The 20,773-nt window shown below is 54.0% G+C and overlaps 1 protein-coding gene across 8 annotated transcripts in view; it reads left to right on the top strand.

The window, feature by feature from the left end:
* The window catches only part of Iqsec1 (IQ motif and Sec7 domain ArfGEF 1), a 302,628-nt gene that overhangs the window by 190,405 nt on the left and 91,450 nt on the right, over window positions 1–20,773 (top strand). For 4 of the 8 annotated variants that reach the window (XR_010043749.1, XM_063237944.1, XM_063237939.1 and 1 more), the window contains exon 3: window positions 8,744–8,788. The exons of 3 other annotated variants lie outside the window; for them this stretch is intronic. Coding sequence is in view for 4 of the 5 variants with exons in the window: in XM_063237944.1 (XP_063094014.1) it covers window positions 8,744–8,788 (45 nt within the window). In the remaining variant the exon portion in view is untranslated. Of the gene's footprint in view, window positions 1–8,743; window positions 8,789–13,023; window positions 13,116–20,773 lie in introns of those variants that run through there. One more of the 8 variants, XM_063237943.1, reaches the window with a different exon arrangement.

Here is a 20,773-nt window from a genome sequence, read left to right as displayed (position 1 = left end):
CACATTGGCTCATCGCAGATTGGAGGAGGGCCCCTGGCAAGGCCGGTGAGATTGGGGACAGCAGTGAGCCAAGGCCGGCTTGGGGTCAGCGCAGAGGCCACCCAAACGCCAGTCTGACAGGCTTGTGTCTGTTTCATTGTCTGGGCTGCATCAGGCCCCATCCCCAGCCCTCCACTTCCCACGCCCATCCTCAAGGGGTTTACTCGGGTGGGGGTTGTCTGTCCTGGTCCTGTAGGAACAGCACCCCAGGTTGGCAAGTGGTCGACACGGGTGCAGCTCATCGAAAGATGTTTTATTCACCCAGGAGCTTCACTCTCATAGCAGCGTGGCTGGCACCTGTTGGGAGGGTTGGTAAGGACGGGATGCGTTCTCAGTCACTGCAGCCCTCCTGAAACTCTCTGCCGCCTCTGCACAGCCCGGTGATAATGTTCAGCATTTCCTACCGTTTAATCTCCACTGTCAGCTCCCAAGGCTCTTAGACACCCCGGCTTGATGGTGCAGAGTGACTGGGCCTGCAGAGGTGGAGACCGCCCATTCCTGTCCCTCCCAGCAGCTTAGGGGATGGAATCCCTTGTGTGCCGCCCCCCCCCCCAGCTATGTGATATGGGACCGCCCACGTAACCTCTCTAAACCCATTTCTTTTCTGTCAAATGGGTACACCAGTTCTAGTTTTGTGGGGTGGCCCTAAAAACTCAGTGCACATGGCCACCATGTCCCTTTCCCCCCCTGGATTCTAGAGGCACAGATGTGGACTGACAGATGTGGACTGGGGGCTCTGGGCCCCAGGGAATGTGTTAGCCAGGTCTCATGGTATCACAAATGATAGAAACTCAACTCCGAGGTTCTGGGATGGTTACTGCCAGTGAAACTGACTTCAAAGCCATTGGATCCTGGGGCCCCAGCACCTGGGTCACTGTCTGCTGCCTGCCCTGTTCCCAGGATCTGTGCCCCCACAGAGATTCCCCCATCTCACAAAGCCCTGGGGCTCTCAGCCATTCATGAAACTGTCCCCAAGGCCAAGAGAGTGCGCTCCCTGGGTAACAAGGCCCAGCCCTGGGGACAGGCACAGGGCTCAGCCCCATCCTAACCACTCTACTGAGTACTGAAGAGGGAGGGTCAAATGTGGGGTTTTGGGTAGGTAAACTGAGGCTAGAGAATTAGTTAGAGTTAATGGGAAGCTTGGTCAGTTTGGGGCAAGTCTAGACCAAGCTGGCAGCCTCAACTCAGGAATGGACAGAAGCTTGGGCTACCCGAGCTGTAGCTAAAGCACCAGGAAAGCCAATCCGGTGACCAGGCCTGCCTGGGACATCCCAGGCCCCTTGATGCCATGGACCCCCGACCCTGCGCGGGCATAATTTCCTTTCTTTGGTAACCGGAACCTGCAAACAGGAACCCCTTTTCTTGCTGTTTGTCTTTCCTCTTTATGAAGAAAAAAAGACCAAAATTTGCGAGGAGTGTTGTTTGCCACCCAGGGAACTCACTGTTTATCCCAGGTTGACCTCAAATCCTTCTCACTGGTACCTTGGAGAAGGGGCCCTTCCTGGCGGTGCTTGGCCTCCTGGGGAGGGAGTTGGAGGGCAGGCGAGCATGCCTGGGTGCCAGGTGTCTGTCCCTGGTAAAACGGGTCAGTTCCAGATTCTCAAGTGAGAACCAGTGCTTGGAGCAGGGAAGGATGCTAGGATTCTGCTGCTAGCGCTCACAGTGGTGTCCCCAGCCTGACCCAGTCACAGGCGCTCATGTCTTCAACCCCTGCTCCACGGCCCCAGGACAAGATGTCCACTCGTCCCAGAGCCCTGTGGGCAGCAGTGGGCTGTGCTGTGGCTCCATCTCCTCCTAAGCTGGGCCCTTGACCTATGTCACCTGGCCCTGGACAGGTACCCTTCTAGGAGCTCCAGGTCCAGGCTAGAACCTGAGCCTGGAGGAGCTGAGGGCTCTTGCTGGGATCCCTCAGCCCACAGAGTGCAAAGCTGGGGTAACACCCAGCACCAGTCAGGTCATAGATATGACTTGGTCCTTGCCCTGGATTGGCTGCTTGGAGTGTGTGCACGAGGAGCCGAGTGTTCCCCCTGCAAGGGGCTGCCAGCACTCACCCATCTTGTGGAGCAAATGAAGGATCCCACCATGTCCCCTTCCTCTGGACTGAGTCGTCTTTTTCTCTTACTCCATCCAGATGCCACCCCTGTGCCTGGTCCATGCAGGCTGAGGAAGCTTGGTAGGCAGAGCTGGAAGTGGTCGAAGAGGGACCCAGGCACCCTGTGAGATTCAGCCTGAGGCAGGGACGGCAGGGCTGAAACTCCAGGCTTTGCGGGCCACGTGCTCAGCAGTCCAGCGTGAGGACCTTACAGTGCTGTCTCCAGATAGGCCACCTCCCGGTGTGGAGGGGGTGCAGCATGGCACAGAGAGAGCCGCAGAGGAACTTGGGGCTCTTGGTTCCCTGTGACTGGAGGTCAGGGGTTTGGCGAGGGGTCATCGGACTTGGGACAGTGACAGGGACCAAATGACAAAGGGAGCTCAGGATGGAAGTGGACAAGGCTGGCACTGTCCCCACTGGCCAAGCTACTGCTGTAGTCTTCAGCCTGCCCTGGAGGCCAAGTCACCTGAAGCTTCCTGTCACGGTCACTGCCGCCTGCCTGCCCGGAGTTCTGTGTGGCAGTGGAGCAGAAGGGGGGACGTCACCTGCCACAGAGGCATCTCAGGCCCCTGTGCAAAGCCGCCCTGTAGCCTGGTGAGGTACATTCCTCCCAGCTCCTCCTGCCCACGCCTGGCCCAGGACTTGGTGACCACTGCACCCCTGCACTCATGGCCTGGAGGCTCAGAGAAACTGTTTCCAAACGCCTGCATCCCCTTCTGGCTCCTTCCCCAGAGCAGGCCCCTTCTGCTGCTGCAGCTGGAACCTTCAGGGGACCTTGCTTGTGTGTTTCTTTGTCCACATCCCCTGGGTAGTGACCATGTCTGTCCCCTCTGCTCTTGTCCGACCCTGTGCTTTGAGCACTGCCAGATGCCCGTCACCTTTAGGTGCCTCAGTTTCCACATCTGTGGAGCAGGGCTGTGAGTCCCGGGGTGTGGTGAGTGCGGAATGAACTTTCAATGGTTCCCTGGCCCGGAACCCACAGTGCTTGTTTGCATGGTTCAAATCCTTGTGGTCTACCAAGGTCTGACAACTAAATGGGAAAACTCCAGGGAGAGTTCCTCAGTATTAAATGACCCTTCTTACGGCATATTGTCTTGACTGTTCTATTGTTTTTTTAGTCATTGCCGCTAGCATCTTACTGCCCTCATTTAGACATTAATGTTATCCTAAGTGTGTGCAGAGGGGAAACCATGCATAGATTTCAGTTCTGTCTGCAACTTCAGGCGTCCGTGGCAGCCTGGCATGTATCCCCAGGACCAAAGGCCACCACAGCTGGAGGGCCTGGTGTGACCTCAGCTCTGTGTGGGCGCCACACTGCACCAGGGACTTACTGTCTGACAGTGCCTGTGACGCGTTCGCCTGCCTGCAAAAGTCAGTAACTCCTCTAAACAAACTTCCTGTGCAGCAGAGGGAAACTGAGGCCCAGAAAGGTCCTGGGTGCCCAAGTTCCACCTCAGCGAACTGCTCTTCCTGCAGCTTCTGAGATATCCTGCCCTGCAGCAGGAAGGATTTCTTTCCTCAATGTTTAAAACTTAGTGCATATTTTTTGTTTTTGATGTTTTTTGAGACAGGTATTGGTAAGTTCAGGCTCAGCTTGAACTCACAGTGTAGCGCAGGCTGGCCTTGAACTGGTAATCCTCTTGCCTCAGCCTCCTGAGGGCTAAGATCACAGTTATGGGCCAACTATCCGTCCACGGTTGCAGTACATAACGATGGCATTCCTTATATGGAGTCAGCCCACGTGCATCACAGGTCTTCATTGCTTCTGCGCCCCCCCCCCCACTACTCCATCTCTTCATCCTCTTTCCTTTTGGAAGAGATCTATCTCCCTATGATCTATCTCCTGTTTTGCTCTTTGTTTATACTTTGAGCTTCTCTTATACGCGACACCACATAACATTTAATCTTGTGTATCTGATTTATTTCTGTTAACGTTGTGGTCTCAAGGTGCACCCCTTTCCCTACAAATACTCGTGGGTCCTTCTTCATGGCAGAGTAGTACTCCATTGTGTTTAAATGCCACATTTTCTTTATTAATTCATATGTCAATGGATACATAGGCTGCTGCCAAGATTTAGCTATTATGAGTTGTGTGCAGCAGGGAATTTTCCAGATTCTGGGGCAGGGCAGCCTGGCAGGATGAAGGATGTGGAGTCCAAGCCAGGACAATCACTTCACTGTGCCTGAGTATGACTGCCAGGCCAGTGGGCAGGGCCATTGTGGACTGGAGCCAGTTAAGAAAGTCAACAGAAAGTGGACAGAAACCCTCTGTGGCCTCCTCAGAGGAGACTCCCGGGTGGGCCTGGGGCCTGGGCAGAACTTAGGGCAGAGGTCGCATGGCAGCACCCGGGCTCTTCTGCCCCTGTGACAGGAAAGTCAGCCCATCTCCCAGGTCAGAAAGCAGGGCTTAGGCAGGGTCCTGTGGCTTCAGAGACCAATGTAGAAGACACCTGGGGACTGCATGACCCCAGTGCCAGCTGAAGCCTTCAACGATGACATCCCAGCCCTGGCTCTGTGACCTTGAGCCTACGGCCACACCCCGGGGCATACTGAGCTGCCACCCAGCCTGCAGGACAACGCCCTGTGCCCACAAAGTGCGAGGGGTGAGGAGCAGGGAACATCCCAGGACCTGGCCCTCCCCATCAGCCATGGTGTACCCAGGACCAGGAAAACACCTCGCCGTGTCCCGCGATTCTGGGAAGGAGGCCTACAGGGACAGCCAGCTGAGCACAGAGACCCTATTGATGACCGGCTCTCTTGGCCTTGCTTATGCACTGACCTCGAGGCCGCACCACGCCCACCGCCACCCAGTCTGGGAGAGGTGGTACCTTGAAGGACCGGGAGGGATGTTTTTCCAGACCCAAAACACACCCAAGGATGTGGCAAGTGGAAAAGCTGTCTCATAGTGCAGAGAGTTAAACAACTGTATGGCCTGGCCAGACCCGGTGGAAGACATCCTAAATGCCCCCCGGTGTGGCCAAGGGCCTGGCAGGGCAGATGCCTTCGGCCCTTCCTTTCTCAAGCTGACGCTGGGGCTACGATTATTTAACATGAGGGAGGAGACCGGTGTAACAGAGCGGTCTGGGACCTCCCTGCCCCACTGGAAACTGAAGCAAACTTCACAAATGACCTCTCCCGGGCCTGTAGGGGACTGGAGCCTCCATGCCTTGGGCTCCGTCCTGGGGTGCCCTCCCCCCAAACAGCCTCTGCCCACTGGGGGTTCCCACTGCAAGTCTTATGACACAGTATCTGGGACTTAGAGCTGCTGCCCCAAAGTGGGGCACTGTGGGGTCTCAGAGCCTCCCCCTGCACACCGTCCCTGATCCCCACTTCCCTTCCTAGGGACCAGCTCCCTTCAAGGCCCTACCTGCCCCACCAGCATTCCTCCCGCAGAACATGGGGTGCCTGAAGGATGCTCACCCCTGCATCAGAAGGGACCACCCTCAGAAAGCTTCCACAGTCTTTCTGGCTACCTATAGGGACCCTGGGGGACTTTGAAAAGTGGGGTGCACAAGACCAGACACTATGCCAGCAAGCACGCTGGGATGGCAGGGAGCCCTGTGGGACGGGGTCAGGATGATTTGAAGTTGAGGGGATGCAAATTAGAACCACAGTCAGATAAGGCTACCTACAGAGCTATCCAAATGGTTAGAATAAAAACCAGAGGGGACCCAAGACAGACGGAGGGGTGTGAAGGGTGTGGACAGACCGGTCCCCTCACCTGGCCTGCCTCTGTGGGGAGGGAACAACAGGACAGCAGGTGGCTCCGCAAACAGCAGCATAGTTTCTTTTAAAACTAAGCATACACCTGCCGTAGGACCCAGCTCGTGGCACACTCCGGGACACTTTGTTCTGTTTTGTTTTGTGACAAGTTCTTATTGTATGGTTCAGGCCAACCTTGAATTCACTGTGCAACTTGGGAGGGCCTCAAATTTGAAACGATTGTCCTGCCTCAGCCTCCTGAGTGCTGGGATGACAGGCCTGTGTCACCACACCTGAAAACAGTCATATTTTATAGAATTGGCATCATGTATTACTATATATTATGTGTGTAAGTTATTTTGAATAATGGTCAATCTTGTGTCCTATGCTCACTGTTTATGGAATACAGACTCTGGCACTCTTCCAAGTCCTTATATGTGTTAACTTACTTGCTTGAAGTCACACAGCTAGAACGTGGCACAACTGGGATTTGAACCCTGACCCTGTTGAGTTTAAAACTCAGGTCTTAACCTTTAAACTTCAACATCTCTATGTAATGTACACCATTATGTGTAATGATACTAGCCAGATGGCTGTCTAACATGTGTGCATAGCGGTCTTTGTGGCTTACACACTGTGCAGCCCCAAGCTGGCTTCGGACTTGAGACTTGCCTCAGCTTACCCAGTGCTGGGATTACAAGTGTGCACCACTGTATCTGGCTGAGATACTTTTTTCTTTTATTGACGATATCTTATTTCTCCTCAATAACAGCGTTGGGCTTCTGGAGGGACTGTCTCTAGTACACCTCAGCAGGGGTGGAGAAGGCCACGGACTTGGTCATAGGTGGCTTCCCAGCATGGCCTGGCAGTGCAGTTGGCAGAGCCAGCCCTGGCACGGGGATGGGGATCTGTGGCGTGGAGTCCAGGTGGGGTACAGGGACATGGGTGGGGGCAGTGCAGAGCCCCACAGGTTAGCAGACTGCACACACGCAGGCAGCGCAGTGGACCTGGTGCTCGAGGGCCAGGTTGGAAAAATGCGTAAATGCGTTACTACTGGGAAGCGAAGCCCGCACACCCAGGGCTTAAGAGCTGCTCGGGCAGCAATCTCTGTCACTGCAGGCCTGGGAGAGAGGACAGGAAGGAGGGAGGGGGAAGGTAGGAGGGAGGGAAGAAGGGATTGGCTTAGGATGGGAGTGAGGTATACAACCACACAGCAGGTGCAGTGGTGCCCACTTGTAAACCCAGAACTCAGGAGGCTGAGGTAGGAAAATCACCTTGAATTCAAGGCCAACCTGGGATATAAAGGGAGATCTTGTCTCAGAAAACAAAAATAAGCAACAAATATTTGTTTTTTTTTTTAAGACAGGCCATCAGAGACAGCCCACAAGGAATGTGGTGCTTGTCTTTCAGCATCTGTAAGGGGAGTGTGACTCCATGGGCCTCAGAGTTCACAGAAGGGCTAGAGGAGGAAGTGGGAGGTACACTCTGCACACAGCAGGCTTGCTGGGCGCCCTGATGAGCCCAGAGCAAGACTGGACTGGGAGATCAGTCCCTGTGGCAGGTGGCCAGGGGATCGAGCACTGTTTCGTGGCATCTCTGGCATCATAGTGGGGTTGCTGTGGGTGATGCTTCAGGTCCTCACCTGATGGCCAGGCTGGCACAAAGTGCAGGACCCATGGTGCTAACCCTACTGCTCGTGAGGGTGGAGACCAGTCTGGGAGCTGAGCGGGGGACACCTGCTGTCTCTCCTCATGGCTCTTCCTTTCTGGGCCTTTGACACAGTGCTACTGGCCCTCAGCAGACTCTCTGAGCCCTGTGGGCATGATGTGGGTCAGTGTGCAGTGGAGGGGAGCTGGGAAAGGCAGGCGCCAGGCCTGGCAACGCCCCTCAGGAATGGCACATGGAGCAGAGCTGCTGCCACTAGGATGGCCCATGGCAGGCACCAGCACTGGCTCTGAGGTCCAAACCTGCAGTGACCAAACACAGGGGCCCTGGATCCCAGAGGCTGTGGATGGGGTCAAGCTCATGGGCAGCTAGTGCAGGGGACAGTGTGGCATGGCAGACAGGTGCCATCTGTAGGCACCGTCTCCAGGATGCGTCTCGTGTCCCCCTCACAGCTGCTGCCTCAGGGGCAGGCTGTGTTGGGGAACAGGTTGCTCCCCCACCTTGGACTCCCTAGACGTGGCACCTGGGGTGTGTTGCCAGGCAGAGCGTGTAGAATTGCACTTTTCTGATCTTTCTGATGCACAAGGTGCCCCCAGGACTCTCCCCTTCTACAAATGGAGAAACAGAGGCCCAGAAAAATGGAAGACCCTGCACCAAAGCCATAGCTGTTGCATACGGAGCTGGGACTTGATGGCACTGGGCAGGCTCCCTGACGCCGGGCACAGCCAAAACTTTACCAGAGAAGCCAGGCAGGGCTTGGCACCCAGAGCCCAGATCCCATGCTGGGCAGGGGACCTGGCTCCTGGGCTCCTGGGTTCCCTGGTCTTGGGGCTGGGTGGATCTGAGGAGGCCTTAAGGGCAGCCTCTCAGGGAAGGAGCCTGTGGCCTCTGGTCAAACCCAAGGCTGTGGTGTGGCTCAAGAGAGAGTGCTTGGTTAGCACACACAGGACCTGGTACCATCCCCATCTTGGGAGAAAATCCTGGCCCTGCCCCTGTCTCTGGGTGACCTTGCCTGTAGCACCTCCTGTCCCTGGGCCTCCGTGTCCCCATTTGAACCAGGAGCAGACTGGTGCCACCTAAGGTCCCCTGAGTGGAGGTGTGTTGTGGGGACAGGATAGCTCCCTGGTAGACCCATCAGAGAGAAGAAAGCACATGGTTTGTCATTGGCCTGAGCTGGTGGGGTCCCTGTGGGGACGTCTTGCAGGTGGGGACGTCGGTAACCCTGTCTCACTTTTGCCACCCCAGGAGCTCCCTGGAGACCGGAAGCAGCCTCTCTACCGACCGCTACAGGTACTGTCTTCCTTCTGCTCTGCCCAGGGCTGGCCCCAATGGTTGTGGGGGACAGGACCCTACCATTTGACTTTAAAATTCCCCCAGAAATCTGCAAAATAGCTGGTATGTGACCTGAGAACAGGTTGTAGGAATTGCTGTGAAGGCAGGGCTCAGCTCACAGGTCCCTCGAAGACTAGGGCTCAGGGTCAAGCTATACTGCTGGTTGCCTTCAATCCATGAGTGCCCTGCGATAGCCATTGTGGTGACCCAGGGAGGAGCCCAGTGGCATCTGTGTGCTGGCAGCCTGAGCTTGGGGGACCTTGATATGCTGAGGCCTCTGCCCTTGTGGTATTTGTGTCATGGCACCCTCCCCTTTGAGATCTTCTGGAAAGAGCATCCTCTGTTCTTACCAAGAAGGCTTAGACACAACATACTGGGGAGTGGGGGGCCCCCTGGTTTGGAAGCCAGTGGACCTTTTCTGCCAATCTCACATGCCAGAAAGATGGGCCACAGGGCTGGAAGCAGGGGTGGCTTACAGTGCTGCGTCTGGGCCACAGAGGTGACGACAGGTTGGCCTGTCAGCCTCTCGCAGGAAGGAACACCAGTCTATGAGGCACAGGGGACACCAAGCAGGGCTGGGCCTGGGGGTCAGGGCTGAGGAGGGGACACTCTGTCATGGTTGTGAGGACTGATGGTCATGAGAGGACAGTGTCCTTGAGCCGCTTGTGAAAGAGAGAGTCAGACTGTGCACACACATGCCTGCAAACACACACCCATGTGTATACTCGAATTGTCCTATGCATGTGCTGCACAGCTGTTCCCAGTAGAACAGCCACAGTTGCCTGACTATGCTTGTGGCCGCCTGGTGTGACGACTGTCATGGCCCACTGTCCAAAGTCAGTGGTTGGGATGCAAAGCTGGGCGCTGACTGTGGAAGGAAGTGGGTGTGCGAGGGTCCTGGAGCCCAGTATGTGAGACTGGGTGACGGTGGAGAGAGGAAGGTGCTGTGGTACTGGGCAGTGCTCACCCTAGGACCCCAGAGCACAGGCCTTGCACCATCACAGGAACACGTGGCTCACGCACACCCACATCAGCCACTCTGTGGCCACGCCCCCTCATTGCACCCATGGACAGTGTTCGAGCCCCACTGGATCAGCTTGGTGCACCCATGCAGGGCCAGCCGGGTCAAGGGAGGAGGGCTCCAGGCTGTTCTGTGGGTGCCTGAGTCCCACCTTGCTGCCGATGGCATCGCGGCCCCACTTGCCCCATCCTCCCTTGCAGAGGCCATGAGAACTCTGGGTGGGTGGGACTTTTTGATCCAGCTTTATGCAGTTGGGGGCCTCTGTCCTGAGTCCCCCTCATTTCAGCCCACTCTGTCCACCATCATGACCACGCCCAGCCACCCAGCCTGTTACACTAGGCAACACAGTGGCCACCTGGACTGTTAAGCTAAAGACCCGGGTTTTTCCTTCCCAGGGGAGCAACACAGAGTTCAGGGACCCCATCTGTCCCTCTCCCATTCAGCTGTTACTTCCCGAGCATCTGTGTGTGAAAGGCCTTGTGATGTTGTGGTCACTCCCTGCCTCACTGGCCCTGCTTCTGTCTCAGCAGTGGGACAGGGAGGCCACACAATGAAAAGGTTATTTTATTTCGTTTTTGGTTTTATAAGGCAGGATTTCACTATGTAGCCCGAGCTAGCCTCAAACTTTCAGTGATTCTCCTGTCTCAGCCTCCTGTGTGCTAGGGTCACAGGCATGCACCCCATACCTGGCTGGAAAGTGATTCTTACTATGATGCATCAGGTGTGATAAGGGCCAGGCAAAAAATGAATTGAAGCAAAGGGAATGGAGCATGGGGCACGTAGGGGTCAGGAGAGACCTCTCCGAGTCTGGAAGCGTTCAGTTCCCCAGGGAGGAACTGGCACAAGGCCTGTGGCAGAGCGAGGCTGGCATTTGGGTACAGCAACCAGGCAGGTTGGAAATGGGATCTGTCCCAATCTCTGCATCCTGCCTTGGACACAGGCATAGCCAACTCTGTGGGATCCTGCCAGAAGGAGCATGGGGTCAAAACCAGAAGCAGGGCCCAGGGCCCCCTGCGCCCTCTCTGCAGGCCTCTGTGCTGCCTGGGGTGGGGCAGGTGCAGCTGCCAGGCGGCCCCACTCCCACTGACCACAGCCTGGGAATCGGAAACAAAGGTCCCAGCCAGTCACTGCCGCCTTTCAAAGGCACAGCCCGCTTCCTCTCCCAGCGTGCGGGGGAAGCTAATGTCCCTGTCCCAGGGGAGAGGGTGGGTGGCACTTTAGGGCAGTGGGCCAATCCACACCACCTTGGTACCCAGGCCCAGCCCCCTAGGCAGATGGCCTCATTGCTTCCCTCACAGCCACCTCCAGCTGTCACCACAGCTCTCTGGTGTCCTGTGTCTTGATGATGCCTGTGGGTCCCTCTTGACTGAGCCTTTGGACAGCAGTTCCCATCCCAACCACCATTCCAGGCTGGGTCCAAGAGAGCTGCTCTTGGGACCTGAGTTCTCATCCTTGGCACTGCGAATGTGGCAGCCAGGGCTTTCTGGGTAGAGGACTGTCCTATGCTCTGTTCTGTGGGATATTTATTAGCCTCTAAATTCTCTAGACTCTGGCATGGTAACTCATACTTGTAATCCCAGTGCTTGGGAGGCTGAGGCAGGAAGATCTCTGTGAGTTTGAGGACAGCCTTGATTACCTGGTGAGAGGAGGCCAGCAGCAACACCCCCTCACTGTGGTGACAACCAGGCATTTTTTAAGGCATGACTGGATGCCTTGTCTGGTACAGAGTGTGACTACCTACTCTCCAGAGCTCATTCACTTTGCCCAGTGTGGGGTAGCTCAGTGTGGGGTGGTATCCGGCCCTGGGAACCCTGCCTTGGAATCCTGGCAGCCTTCAGGGTATGCAGAGCCCAGCCAGCTCTGTGATACCCGTTCCCATCTGAAGCTGGCCCTGCTGGGATAGGGGCTCCTCAGAGCCTGTGTCTGTTCCTCTCTAGGGAATTGGGTAGGGGCGGTCCCTGTGGGAGGACTGTGGCCCCGGCTTCGTAAATAATGCAGATGTGCAAACCAGGGGCCTGATGTGACCAGGGGGGACGAGTGTGGTATAGGTAAGAGGAGCCTGGGCCCTGAGGTTAGCATCCCTGGCCTCTGATCTTCTGGCTGTGGACACTTGCTGGGCACTGGGAAGAGACAGAGCCGAGGTCCCCACCTCAAGATCTCCCCGGTGGGGGAGACAGACAGTCACTGGTCACCCAGTAAAGGATGAATGAACAGGGATGTTTGGGAAAGTGAGTACCCCCGGGGGAGGGGCCAGGTGGGTGAGATCGCCCTGCAAAGCAGAGCAGGGAGACCGGTGATTCTGCTCCTGGCCTGTGACTGCCAGCTCTTGTGACCCACAGAGTCACTGTGTCCCCTGCCCAACAATGCCTCTGGCCGGCCAGGCCCCTCAGCCCAGCTACTTCCCTCCCACCCTCCCTGTTTAGCGACAGTGGACCCCTCCTGGCAGCCAATGAGAGGCTGTCATCGCGGTTCCATTTTAGATTTTATCAATGTGTCCCCGTCGCCCGGGCAACGGCGCCTGCCTCCCTGTCAGTCTTTCTTGCCTTCCCCCACTGCTGTGGGCACCGTGCATGTGGCTCCACGCTGAGTTTTCTCTCACAGCACAGGCCAGCCGGAATTCTGCTGAACGAACTCCACCAATGTAGTGAAGCAGGCTGGTGCTTCTCTAGCTTCTGGAACCCTCCCTCCCTACTCCCCCTGGGACATCCCCATCCTCAGCCACTCAAGCCAGGCCAGCAAGTGGACAGCTTCGTTCTCAAGCCAGGTGACGGCTCGGCCTCCACGAACCGCCAGAGTCTGCCTTAAAAAAAGTCCTTGCAGGGCCACTAGCATCCTGGCCCCCCAAGAGGATGGGCTGGGGGCCTCTGCAACCACACACAGCCAGAGCTGCCTCAGTTTGCCCTGGGGACCTCCGGGGGAGCCCCCAGAAGCACCAGGCTCCAGAGGCGGCGGTGGCTGTGTAAGCCTGTCGGGGCGGGCGCGTGAATGAGGCGCTGGGCTTTTGTGCTCTCAGCTCTTTGTATTAGAGGCGTGCACTGTACGCGTTGCACTGTGCGGGCAGGGCTGGGCTATGTGAGTGGCCACCAGGGCAGACACCGAGCAGGGCAGGCCAGAGCAGCCAGTCCTCCAGGGCCTGCTGGCCCCTCTCTGTGTCTCTGCGGAGTCCGCTGGGGGCCGAAAGGTGAAAATGCTCAAGTTCAAGGCCTTCTGCCTGGATTACTGGCAGTTCCTGTGCCTGCAGCCACTGCAAGGGGCCTATAAGAGGTAAGTTGGCCCCATCTGGGAAGGCCTGGGCTACCAGGGCACTGTGACCTCCAGGGAAAGCTCTCTCTGAACCTGCTGAAGTACAGGCAGCCTGGTCCTGCTCCAGGGTCCCTGCCCCTGGCTAGGAATGGTGGCGGTATTGGCTCTGGCCCACTTTGCCACTTAGCTTAACTCCGCCTTCCTTCCCCTTCTGTCCTGAACCTGGGTTTGTGCAGGGTTACTGTGTCCTTATTCCTTGCTGCCTGGGTCAGCTCCTGAGCCTGCATGCGTCTGAGTGTGTCTGACCCAGCAGGATGGCCATGGGTGCAGGGATGCACAACCCGCAGGATGAGATTGGGAGACCCTACCTGCAGATCAGAGACAAAAGTTCAGACCTCTTCCCTTGCTGCGTGACTTTCAAGGGTCACTTTCCCTCTCTGAGTTTGCCTACCTTTAGGGCCTGGGGCCTGATATGTAGTAGGATTTGGGGGGTGCTTTTGGAAGTGACAAGAGCTATTGGGACCACAAGAGCAAATGTCCTACTGCTGAGGTTATGCGCGCACACATGTGTGTATGCGTGTGTGTGTGCGTGCGTGTGTGCATGTGTCTATGTTGTCCACATGTACACCTTGCTCCAAAAATGCCCGTGTCCAGGCCAGTCGGACAGCACAGTGCAGCCATCACTGTGGATGCCTTTAGTGGCATGTAATTAAAGACTCCAAGGAAGGAATTAGTCCGTCTACAATAAGAGAATGAGTTTTTCCTGGTTTCACACGCTGAAGCCCATGGCCATTAGTATGCGGGCCACTCCGGGAGAGCACGGAGCTTTTCTTTTCTCTCCCAGTGATCTCTCTGCAAGGGGGTGGGCGACAGCCTTGGCGAGGAAGTGCCCGCTCTTGGACAGGTGCCAGCCAGTGAGGCCACCCTGTACCCGATCAGCATGGCTGCACCAGAGTAGACACCCACAGGGCCTTGCACCCCCAGTTTACTCCTGAGCAAATGTCCAGGTGTCCAGAAGGGCTTTTGCCCATCAATGCCCACATCCTCAGTCATGCATGGCCAGCTTTGTGTCCTTGAGTGTTAGCTGTGCTCCAACGAGGAAGCCAGCCTCACAGCAGCTGTGTGGAGCGGGTTCTGGGCTGAGGCCTGAACTCCAGGCTCTCTTGTTGCAAGTGGAATTGCTCTTGAGTCTGCAGCTTGGGTTGCACAGATTCCAGGTCCCAGGAGAGGCAGGACTGATTGAGGGACACAAGGCCTGAGGCATGGTCAGAGACTTGGCAAAGGATGTGATACTAGTGCTGGCTGCATGTGTCCAGAGGAGTTTGCTGGCCAAGATGGGGAGGACAGAGTTCCAGGCAGAAGGGAAGGGAAGGAAAGGCAAATTAACAGCACACAGAATTAAGGTGGAGGATAAACTGAGGTGGCTTAGAGATCCCAGCAGCACTAGGAAAAATCAGGAAGGCTTCCTGCAGGAGGTGGAACCCGAGCTGTGTCTGGATACAGGAATGGATTTTCCCAGATAGGGAAGGAGACCATCCATAGTGATCACAGCATAATCAAATGGGTGACAGAGAACTGGGTGGGCATGAATTTCTGCTCGCCCTGGTAGGGAGTTTAGAAAAGCAGCAGAAAAACAGGGGAAGGGGCATTGAGCCCACTGCCCACGGCTCCTGTGGGGAAGAGCAGGGCCCATGCCAGGACAAGGGGCTCTGTGAGTGCTGCCCAGACAGGAAAGCGTCGCCCACAGAGACACTTGGCGCCCTGCCTGCTACCGTATCCCGTTGTTTAAAAGAGCGACCCAAAACTTAAAGTGTATGAAGAGGGTGTTTCGCAGACAATGCATAATTAACCACTTCTAAACACAGGGTGTGCCAGGCTCCCTGCAAGCTGCTAATTATTCTTCATTAGTGATCTTAAATTAATGTAGAATAAATCCTGGCACAGTGCCCGAGGCGGGGCTGGGAGGAGTGGAGAGGCGCTGATCCCAACCACAAGTGGGGTGCTTGTGCGGTGGCTCCACGTTCCACCTCCTTAGGGCATGATCAGTGGCCCTTCAGCACCGTGGGGAAGGAGAAACCGTCCTGCAAGCTCTCCCCACCTCCTGCAGCCTCCAGGCAGGCTCCTGAGTGACACAGAGCGGGTGGGAATTGTTCAGAGAGGATCTGTCACCCAGCCACAGAGCCCACCTGTTACAGTGGGGCGGGGCCCCTGTGGCGCCTCCCTAGTGTCACCTCATTCAGGCCCCTAATGTCAAACCTGAACAGTGCCCTTATCTGGGGTTTACATTTCCCATTTTTGCTGTTGTTTTTTATTTTTTTGAGACGACATCTCATTATGTAGTGTGAGGTGGCCTCAAACTTGAAATTCTCCTGCCTCAGCCTCCCAAGTGCCAGAATTATAGATGTATGCCACCATGTTCAGCTATATTTTTCATTTTTATAACTTTACAGCATTATTGTACATGTTTTTAAGTTTTAGATGCATGGTTTAATAATCTTTTTTTTTTAAATGTTGATTGTGGTAGACAGCATATAAAATTCAGCACTGACATCATTTTTTAGTGCCTTAGGTGCATTCACATCATTGTGCAATCACCACCATCCATCTCTAGAGCTTTTTCATCTCCCCAGGATAAAACTCTCTCCCCACTCCGTCTAACTGCCCACCCCCACCCAGCTCCTGGTACCAGAATTCTACTCTGTCTCCATGAATATGGCTACTCTAGGCAGGCACCACAGATGAGTGGATTCCTACAGTATTTGCATTTGTACATGTGACTTATTTCATTTAGTATAAGGTCCCCAGGGTCGTCATGCTGTAGAATGTGTTGAGACCCCCTCTTTCTTCAAGGCTGAATAATATTCCATACTTTGCTCACCCTTTCATCTGCTGGTGGAACTTAGGCTGTTTTCACCCCTTGGCTACTGTGAATAATACTGATGTGAACATGGACAGCAAATACTTCTTGAAGATGTAACTTGCTTTTTACTTTCAATGTTTTATTGGTGAAATTGATCCACTGCTATCTATTGTTCTGTTCCTTCATTTTCATTGACATGTATTATTCCTCCACACAACTATGTCACAATTTAAATAACCTTTGTTCTCCTATTAGTGTGGATTTAGGTGGTTCCTCATTTTTAAAAATGTATCCAAGTGTGATGGTGCACATTTATTATCCCCAATACTTGGGAACCTAAGGCAAAAGGATTGCTTGAGCTTAGGAATTCAAGAACAGCATGGACAATAGAATGAGCCCCTCCTCAAAAAATAAAATAATGGTATACATCAGGGTGGAGTATGAGTATCCTCAACTTCACTGGGTTTAGCAAAACCGCTTTCCAAAGTGATTATGACAGTGTGTGTTGGCATTTGGTGTGCAACCCTGTCTCCACAATCTTGCTACAGTTGGTATTAAAATCCTTGGGTTTCAGTCTAGCGAGGAGAGCTAGCAGCAGGCGTCCATGTGGCTATATGGTGGGGACACTGCAGGCTCTGTGTCTCATGATAGTTGTCCTCATTGGCCTCCATCGAGTGTTCCTGTGTGCTGAGCGATTCCTGTGCATGCTGTCTCTATTAATCCTTGGATCAGATGGGTGCTGAGGATGGGTGCTGAGGGCTGAGCACTTGCCTGACATGTGGCCCTGGCTCCCATTCCCCACCCAGCAAGATACAAGGAGGAAAGCAGAAGATGCTAGTATTGTCCCTGTATTGCAGAGGAAACCTAAGCTCAGAGAGATTACCTATCTTCCTATGGTCATAGAATGGAACATGGTTGATGCACCTAGGCAAATGGCTCCACTAAGCTAAGGAGCCTTGAGTGATCTCCAACCAGTCCATATGCCCTAGCTTGATGTAGCTGCTCCAGTCCCATAGCTGCATAACAAATGACTCCAAATCCTAGTGGTTTAAAACAGTAGTGTTTCATTTTCCTGCAGACCTGCAATTTGGGCAGGGACTGCTCTGTGCAGCATCTCTAGTGTGGAACAGCTGTGAAGTTTCAGGGAAAGTTTGATTGGCTGAGCTCAGGCCATGTCCCACCCCTGGTGGGAGGAGCAGGAAGTAGGAAGAAGCTTTCCAAACCCTGTTGGTTTCCACTGGGGGCGAGCTTCTGGATTTCTGTGCCACTGAACTGAACCCTGCAGAGGAGGGACTGTGAGGTTTGTCACAGTGTAAAGTGGCATATGTTACCTGCGAGCATGGCTTTGCAGACCAGAGTGAGGCCCTGGGGGGCATAAGAAATGTCCTAGAGGGTAGTGTCAGGCTAGTGTCAGGTATTCAGCTGAATAAACACCGTGAAATATTGAGCATGCTGGGCCTAGTGGCCCATGCCAGTTATGCCAACACTTGGGGTGCTGAGTCAGGAGGATTGCCATAAGTTCAAAGCCAGCCGGGGCTACATAGTGAGCTCAAGGCCAGCTGGAATGACATAGCAAGACCCTGTCTTGGAAAAACAAAGCAAAGCAAATCAGAATAGAACAGGGGCTGAGGATTTAGCTCCAGGCTTGTCTGCTTGGCAAGCATGAGATTGCGAGTTCGATGCCTGGCACAAAAAAAAAAAAAAAAAAAAAAAAAAGAACAGAACAGTACATTAGGGAGATGGTATTACATTCATGGAGCTCAGCACAGGGCAGACCAGTCACCACAGCAGTGTCCCCCTGCACCACCCAGCACTGTCCACTCCCAGAGGCTCAGGCAGGATCTTGGAAGACTGTCAGGGAGTACAGATCCCTCTGGGTATCTGTATGCTGAAGACTTGGAGCTAGAGGGCATCTTCAGCTCTTCCACCAGCAGCTCTGAAAGAGACCTGGGGATTAGAGAGCAAGATGGAACTAAATGTTATGGTGCTGATTTTGAAAATTGCAGCATGATTTGGTTAGAAAATGTCCTTCTTGTTAGGAAGGCAGAAGAGGATTGTGGTGGGTAACTTTGTATTAGAAAGTATATACTTGTGTGTGTGCCCTCTTGTGAAAGAAAGAGACCATAATATAGCAAAAAGGATACACTGTTAGCATCCAAGGAATCGACTTTGTCTTTGTCATCCCTGACCCCTCTTTGGCCCCCCAGGTGCTGCGCACGATAGGTGTTCAATAAGTAGCTGTGAACAGTAAAAAGGCTAGATGATCACATCCCTGGCAGTCAGAGAACCTAGAGCCTTGTCCCATCTGATCCTCCCCTACAGACTTTCCCTCTGACCTGCTGCAGCCCCTGCCCCACTGCAAACTTGAGCTTTTATCAGCCCTGGCAATGAACTTTGGGGCAAAATGATGTAGAAAGTCCCAGACAGGCACCAAGGCCGAGCCCTCTCTGCTGCAGGGCAGGCAGGAGCCCACAGCCAGGCTGTCATAGATCCGTTCTTCCCCCAGGTTTGTCAGCACCCCCTGTCCTAGGAGGAGCAGAGGTGAGGAATTGCACTGGGCAGCCTTTCCCTGCAGCCCACACTCCTGTGAAAGTGGCACTGGGACAGAGAGATCCCGTCTCTTGGGGGGCAGGGGGGCTTGGTCAACACACAGACCTGCATTGGCAGGCAACAGGAGCTGTGTGAAATCCAATAACATTGTCTTGTTTTCATGGTAACCTTCTACTTACAGCAAGTGATACTAGTTTTCCATTTCAGGAAGTGATATAGTTTCCATTGAAAATAAATGTATTCAAGCATAAATGCCAGTTAGTTTACTCTTTTGTGCATTGCTTGTAACTTTTCTGGTTGGAAACTTGGAATCTATTTGGAAGCAACTGCTGGGGAAGTGGACCCAGGAATCCTGGTGGTGTGAATCATGGCTTTGCACACCGTGTTTAATTTTTTCTTCCCCACTCCACACTGGTTTCTGGGTTTAGCATTCCCATAGGGGCTCCAAAATGCCTTTTTACAGTCCGTCTGTTCAAATTAGGATTCTGACATGATCCAATTCACACATTGTACGCATCTTTGAAGTCTCCTTCAACTGACAGCTTCCTCCTCCCCTTTGCTGTTTTTGTTGTTTTGTTTTTGCAGGGGCTGGACATGGAACCCAAGGCTTTGCACCTATTAGTTACTTTCTAGTTGCACAATATCTGACACCCACAGCTCCATGGAGGACAGGTCTCTGTAGGCTCATGGTTTGTAGAGATTTCAGTCCATAGTTCGCTGGTTTCACAGCAGGGTGGCATGGCAGGGTAGGGAGTATGGCAGAGGAGAATAACTCATAGCTTGGTAGATAGGAGGCAAAGGGATCAAGGCAGGAGGAGGGAGGTGAATCTTTTAGGCCATGCCTGCAGTGAACACCTCTTCACTGGGTTTCACCTTCCAGCATCACATTTAGCTATAACTCAGTGGCGGACTCATCTGTTGCTGATTATCACACACCCACAATTCAGTCACTGACCAAAGCCCTGCCTATGGGCAATGAGGCTTTGAGGGACATCTAGATAGAAACCATGGCACTAGGTGAAGGCTCTGCCACTGAGCTGCACCCTCAGGCACCCTTCAGACCCTTTTGATCTCTGCAGTGTATTTGCAGCTGTCCACCTTTGGCATGTCCTCATCCTACCCTGAGGATTTGGTAGATCACCTTCCACCTAGTGTTGTTTGTCCTGTCTCTGTGCAGTATAGATCAAGACAATCAGAATCCAGGGCCATTTTCTAACCCAATTAATTTTAAAAGAAAATATTGAGCTGGGTGGTGCATACCTATAATCCCAGAATTTGGGAGGCTGAAGCAGGAGTATTGCCATGAGTACAAGGACATATATTTGGTATTAACACCTTAAAAGAAAGGTTTATTTTGGCCAGCAGTCTGAAGTTTCAGTCCATGGTAACTTGGCTGTATCCCTTTGGTTCTGGGTGAGGCAGAACATCATGGTGGTAACATGATACGGAGCAAAGTTGTTCGTGGAATAGTGGCCAGAAAGCAAAAAGAGAGACAGGAAGGGGTGGGGTTCCACCTCTCAAGGTCGTGCCCCCCAAGACCTCACTTCCCCCCACTAAGCCCTACCTCCCCAGCTTTCTGACATCTCTCAATAGTACCATGGGTCTTTGGGACAATTGCAAACAGAACAGCCATTCCTAGAAGGGCACCATCTGCCTTCCCCATGACAGAGGGAATGGAATCAGACCAGGGGGACTGGCTTCAGAAGTCAGTGCCTGCCTCGTGGAGCTCTGTGTGTCCCTCAGCCAGGACACCTGCAGTGCTGCCCAGATTCCTGGAGAGACATCCCTAGAAAAGGCTCCCCTGTGCAGCCTGTGCAGGAGACACCTAGGATCCTGTTTCTCCCTCCGGTGGCAAAATTCCATGCATCTGGGTCGTTGTCCTCACAATTCGTGCACCCAGACTCTGGGGACAGCTGACAAACTGAGACCAGACTCTGGCCCCAGATCCCACCCTGGGCAGGTCCCATCCCCTCCCTGAGCCTCAGTTTCCTCATTGGCAAAAGGAAAGAGAGATGAGAGAGCTGTTCATGCATTCAATTGGAGCTCATCCAGCAGCCCCTCCTCCTGGCCAGAGCTCATGCACTGATGAGCAAGCCCTGCACCCACCTCCAGGTACTCAGGTACTCCCAGGGAGGTGAATGCAATCTTGCAGGAGCTGGCAGGGCCACAGGCACCTCTAGAAGGAGTCACCAGAGACTTTCAGGTGGCCTCGGAGGCAAATACCCACAGATATTCTTTACTTTGCTTGCATAGGATTATCCTGCGTAGC

Source organism: Cavia porcellus, unplaced genomic scaffold (genome assembly GCF_034190915.1).
Source record: "Cavia porcellus strain 051 isolate PalLab524CR breed Dunkin Hartley unplaced genomic scaffold, mCavPor4.1 scaffold_27, whole genome shotgun sequence".
NCBI lineage: Eukaryota > Metazoa > Chordata > Mammalia > Rodentia > Caviidae > Cavia > Cavia porcellus.
This window is presented reverse-complemented; position numbering and strand designations above follow the sequence as displayed.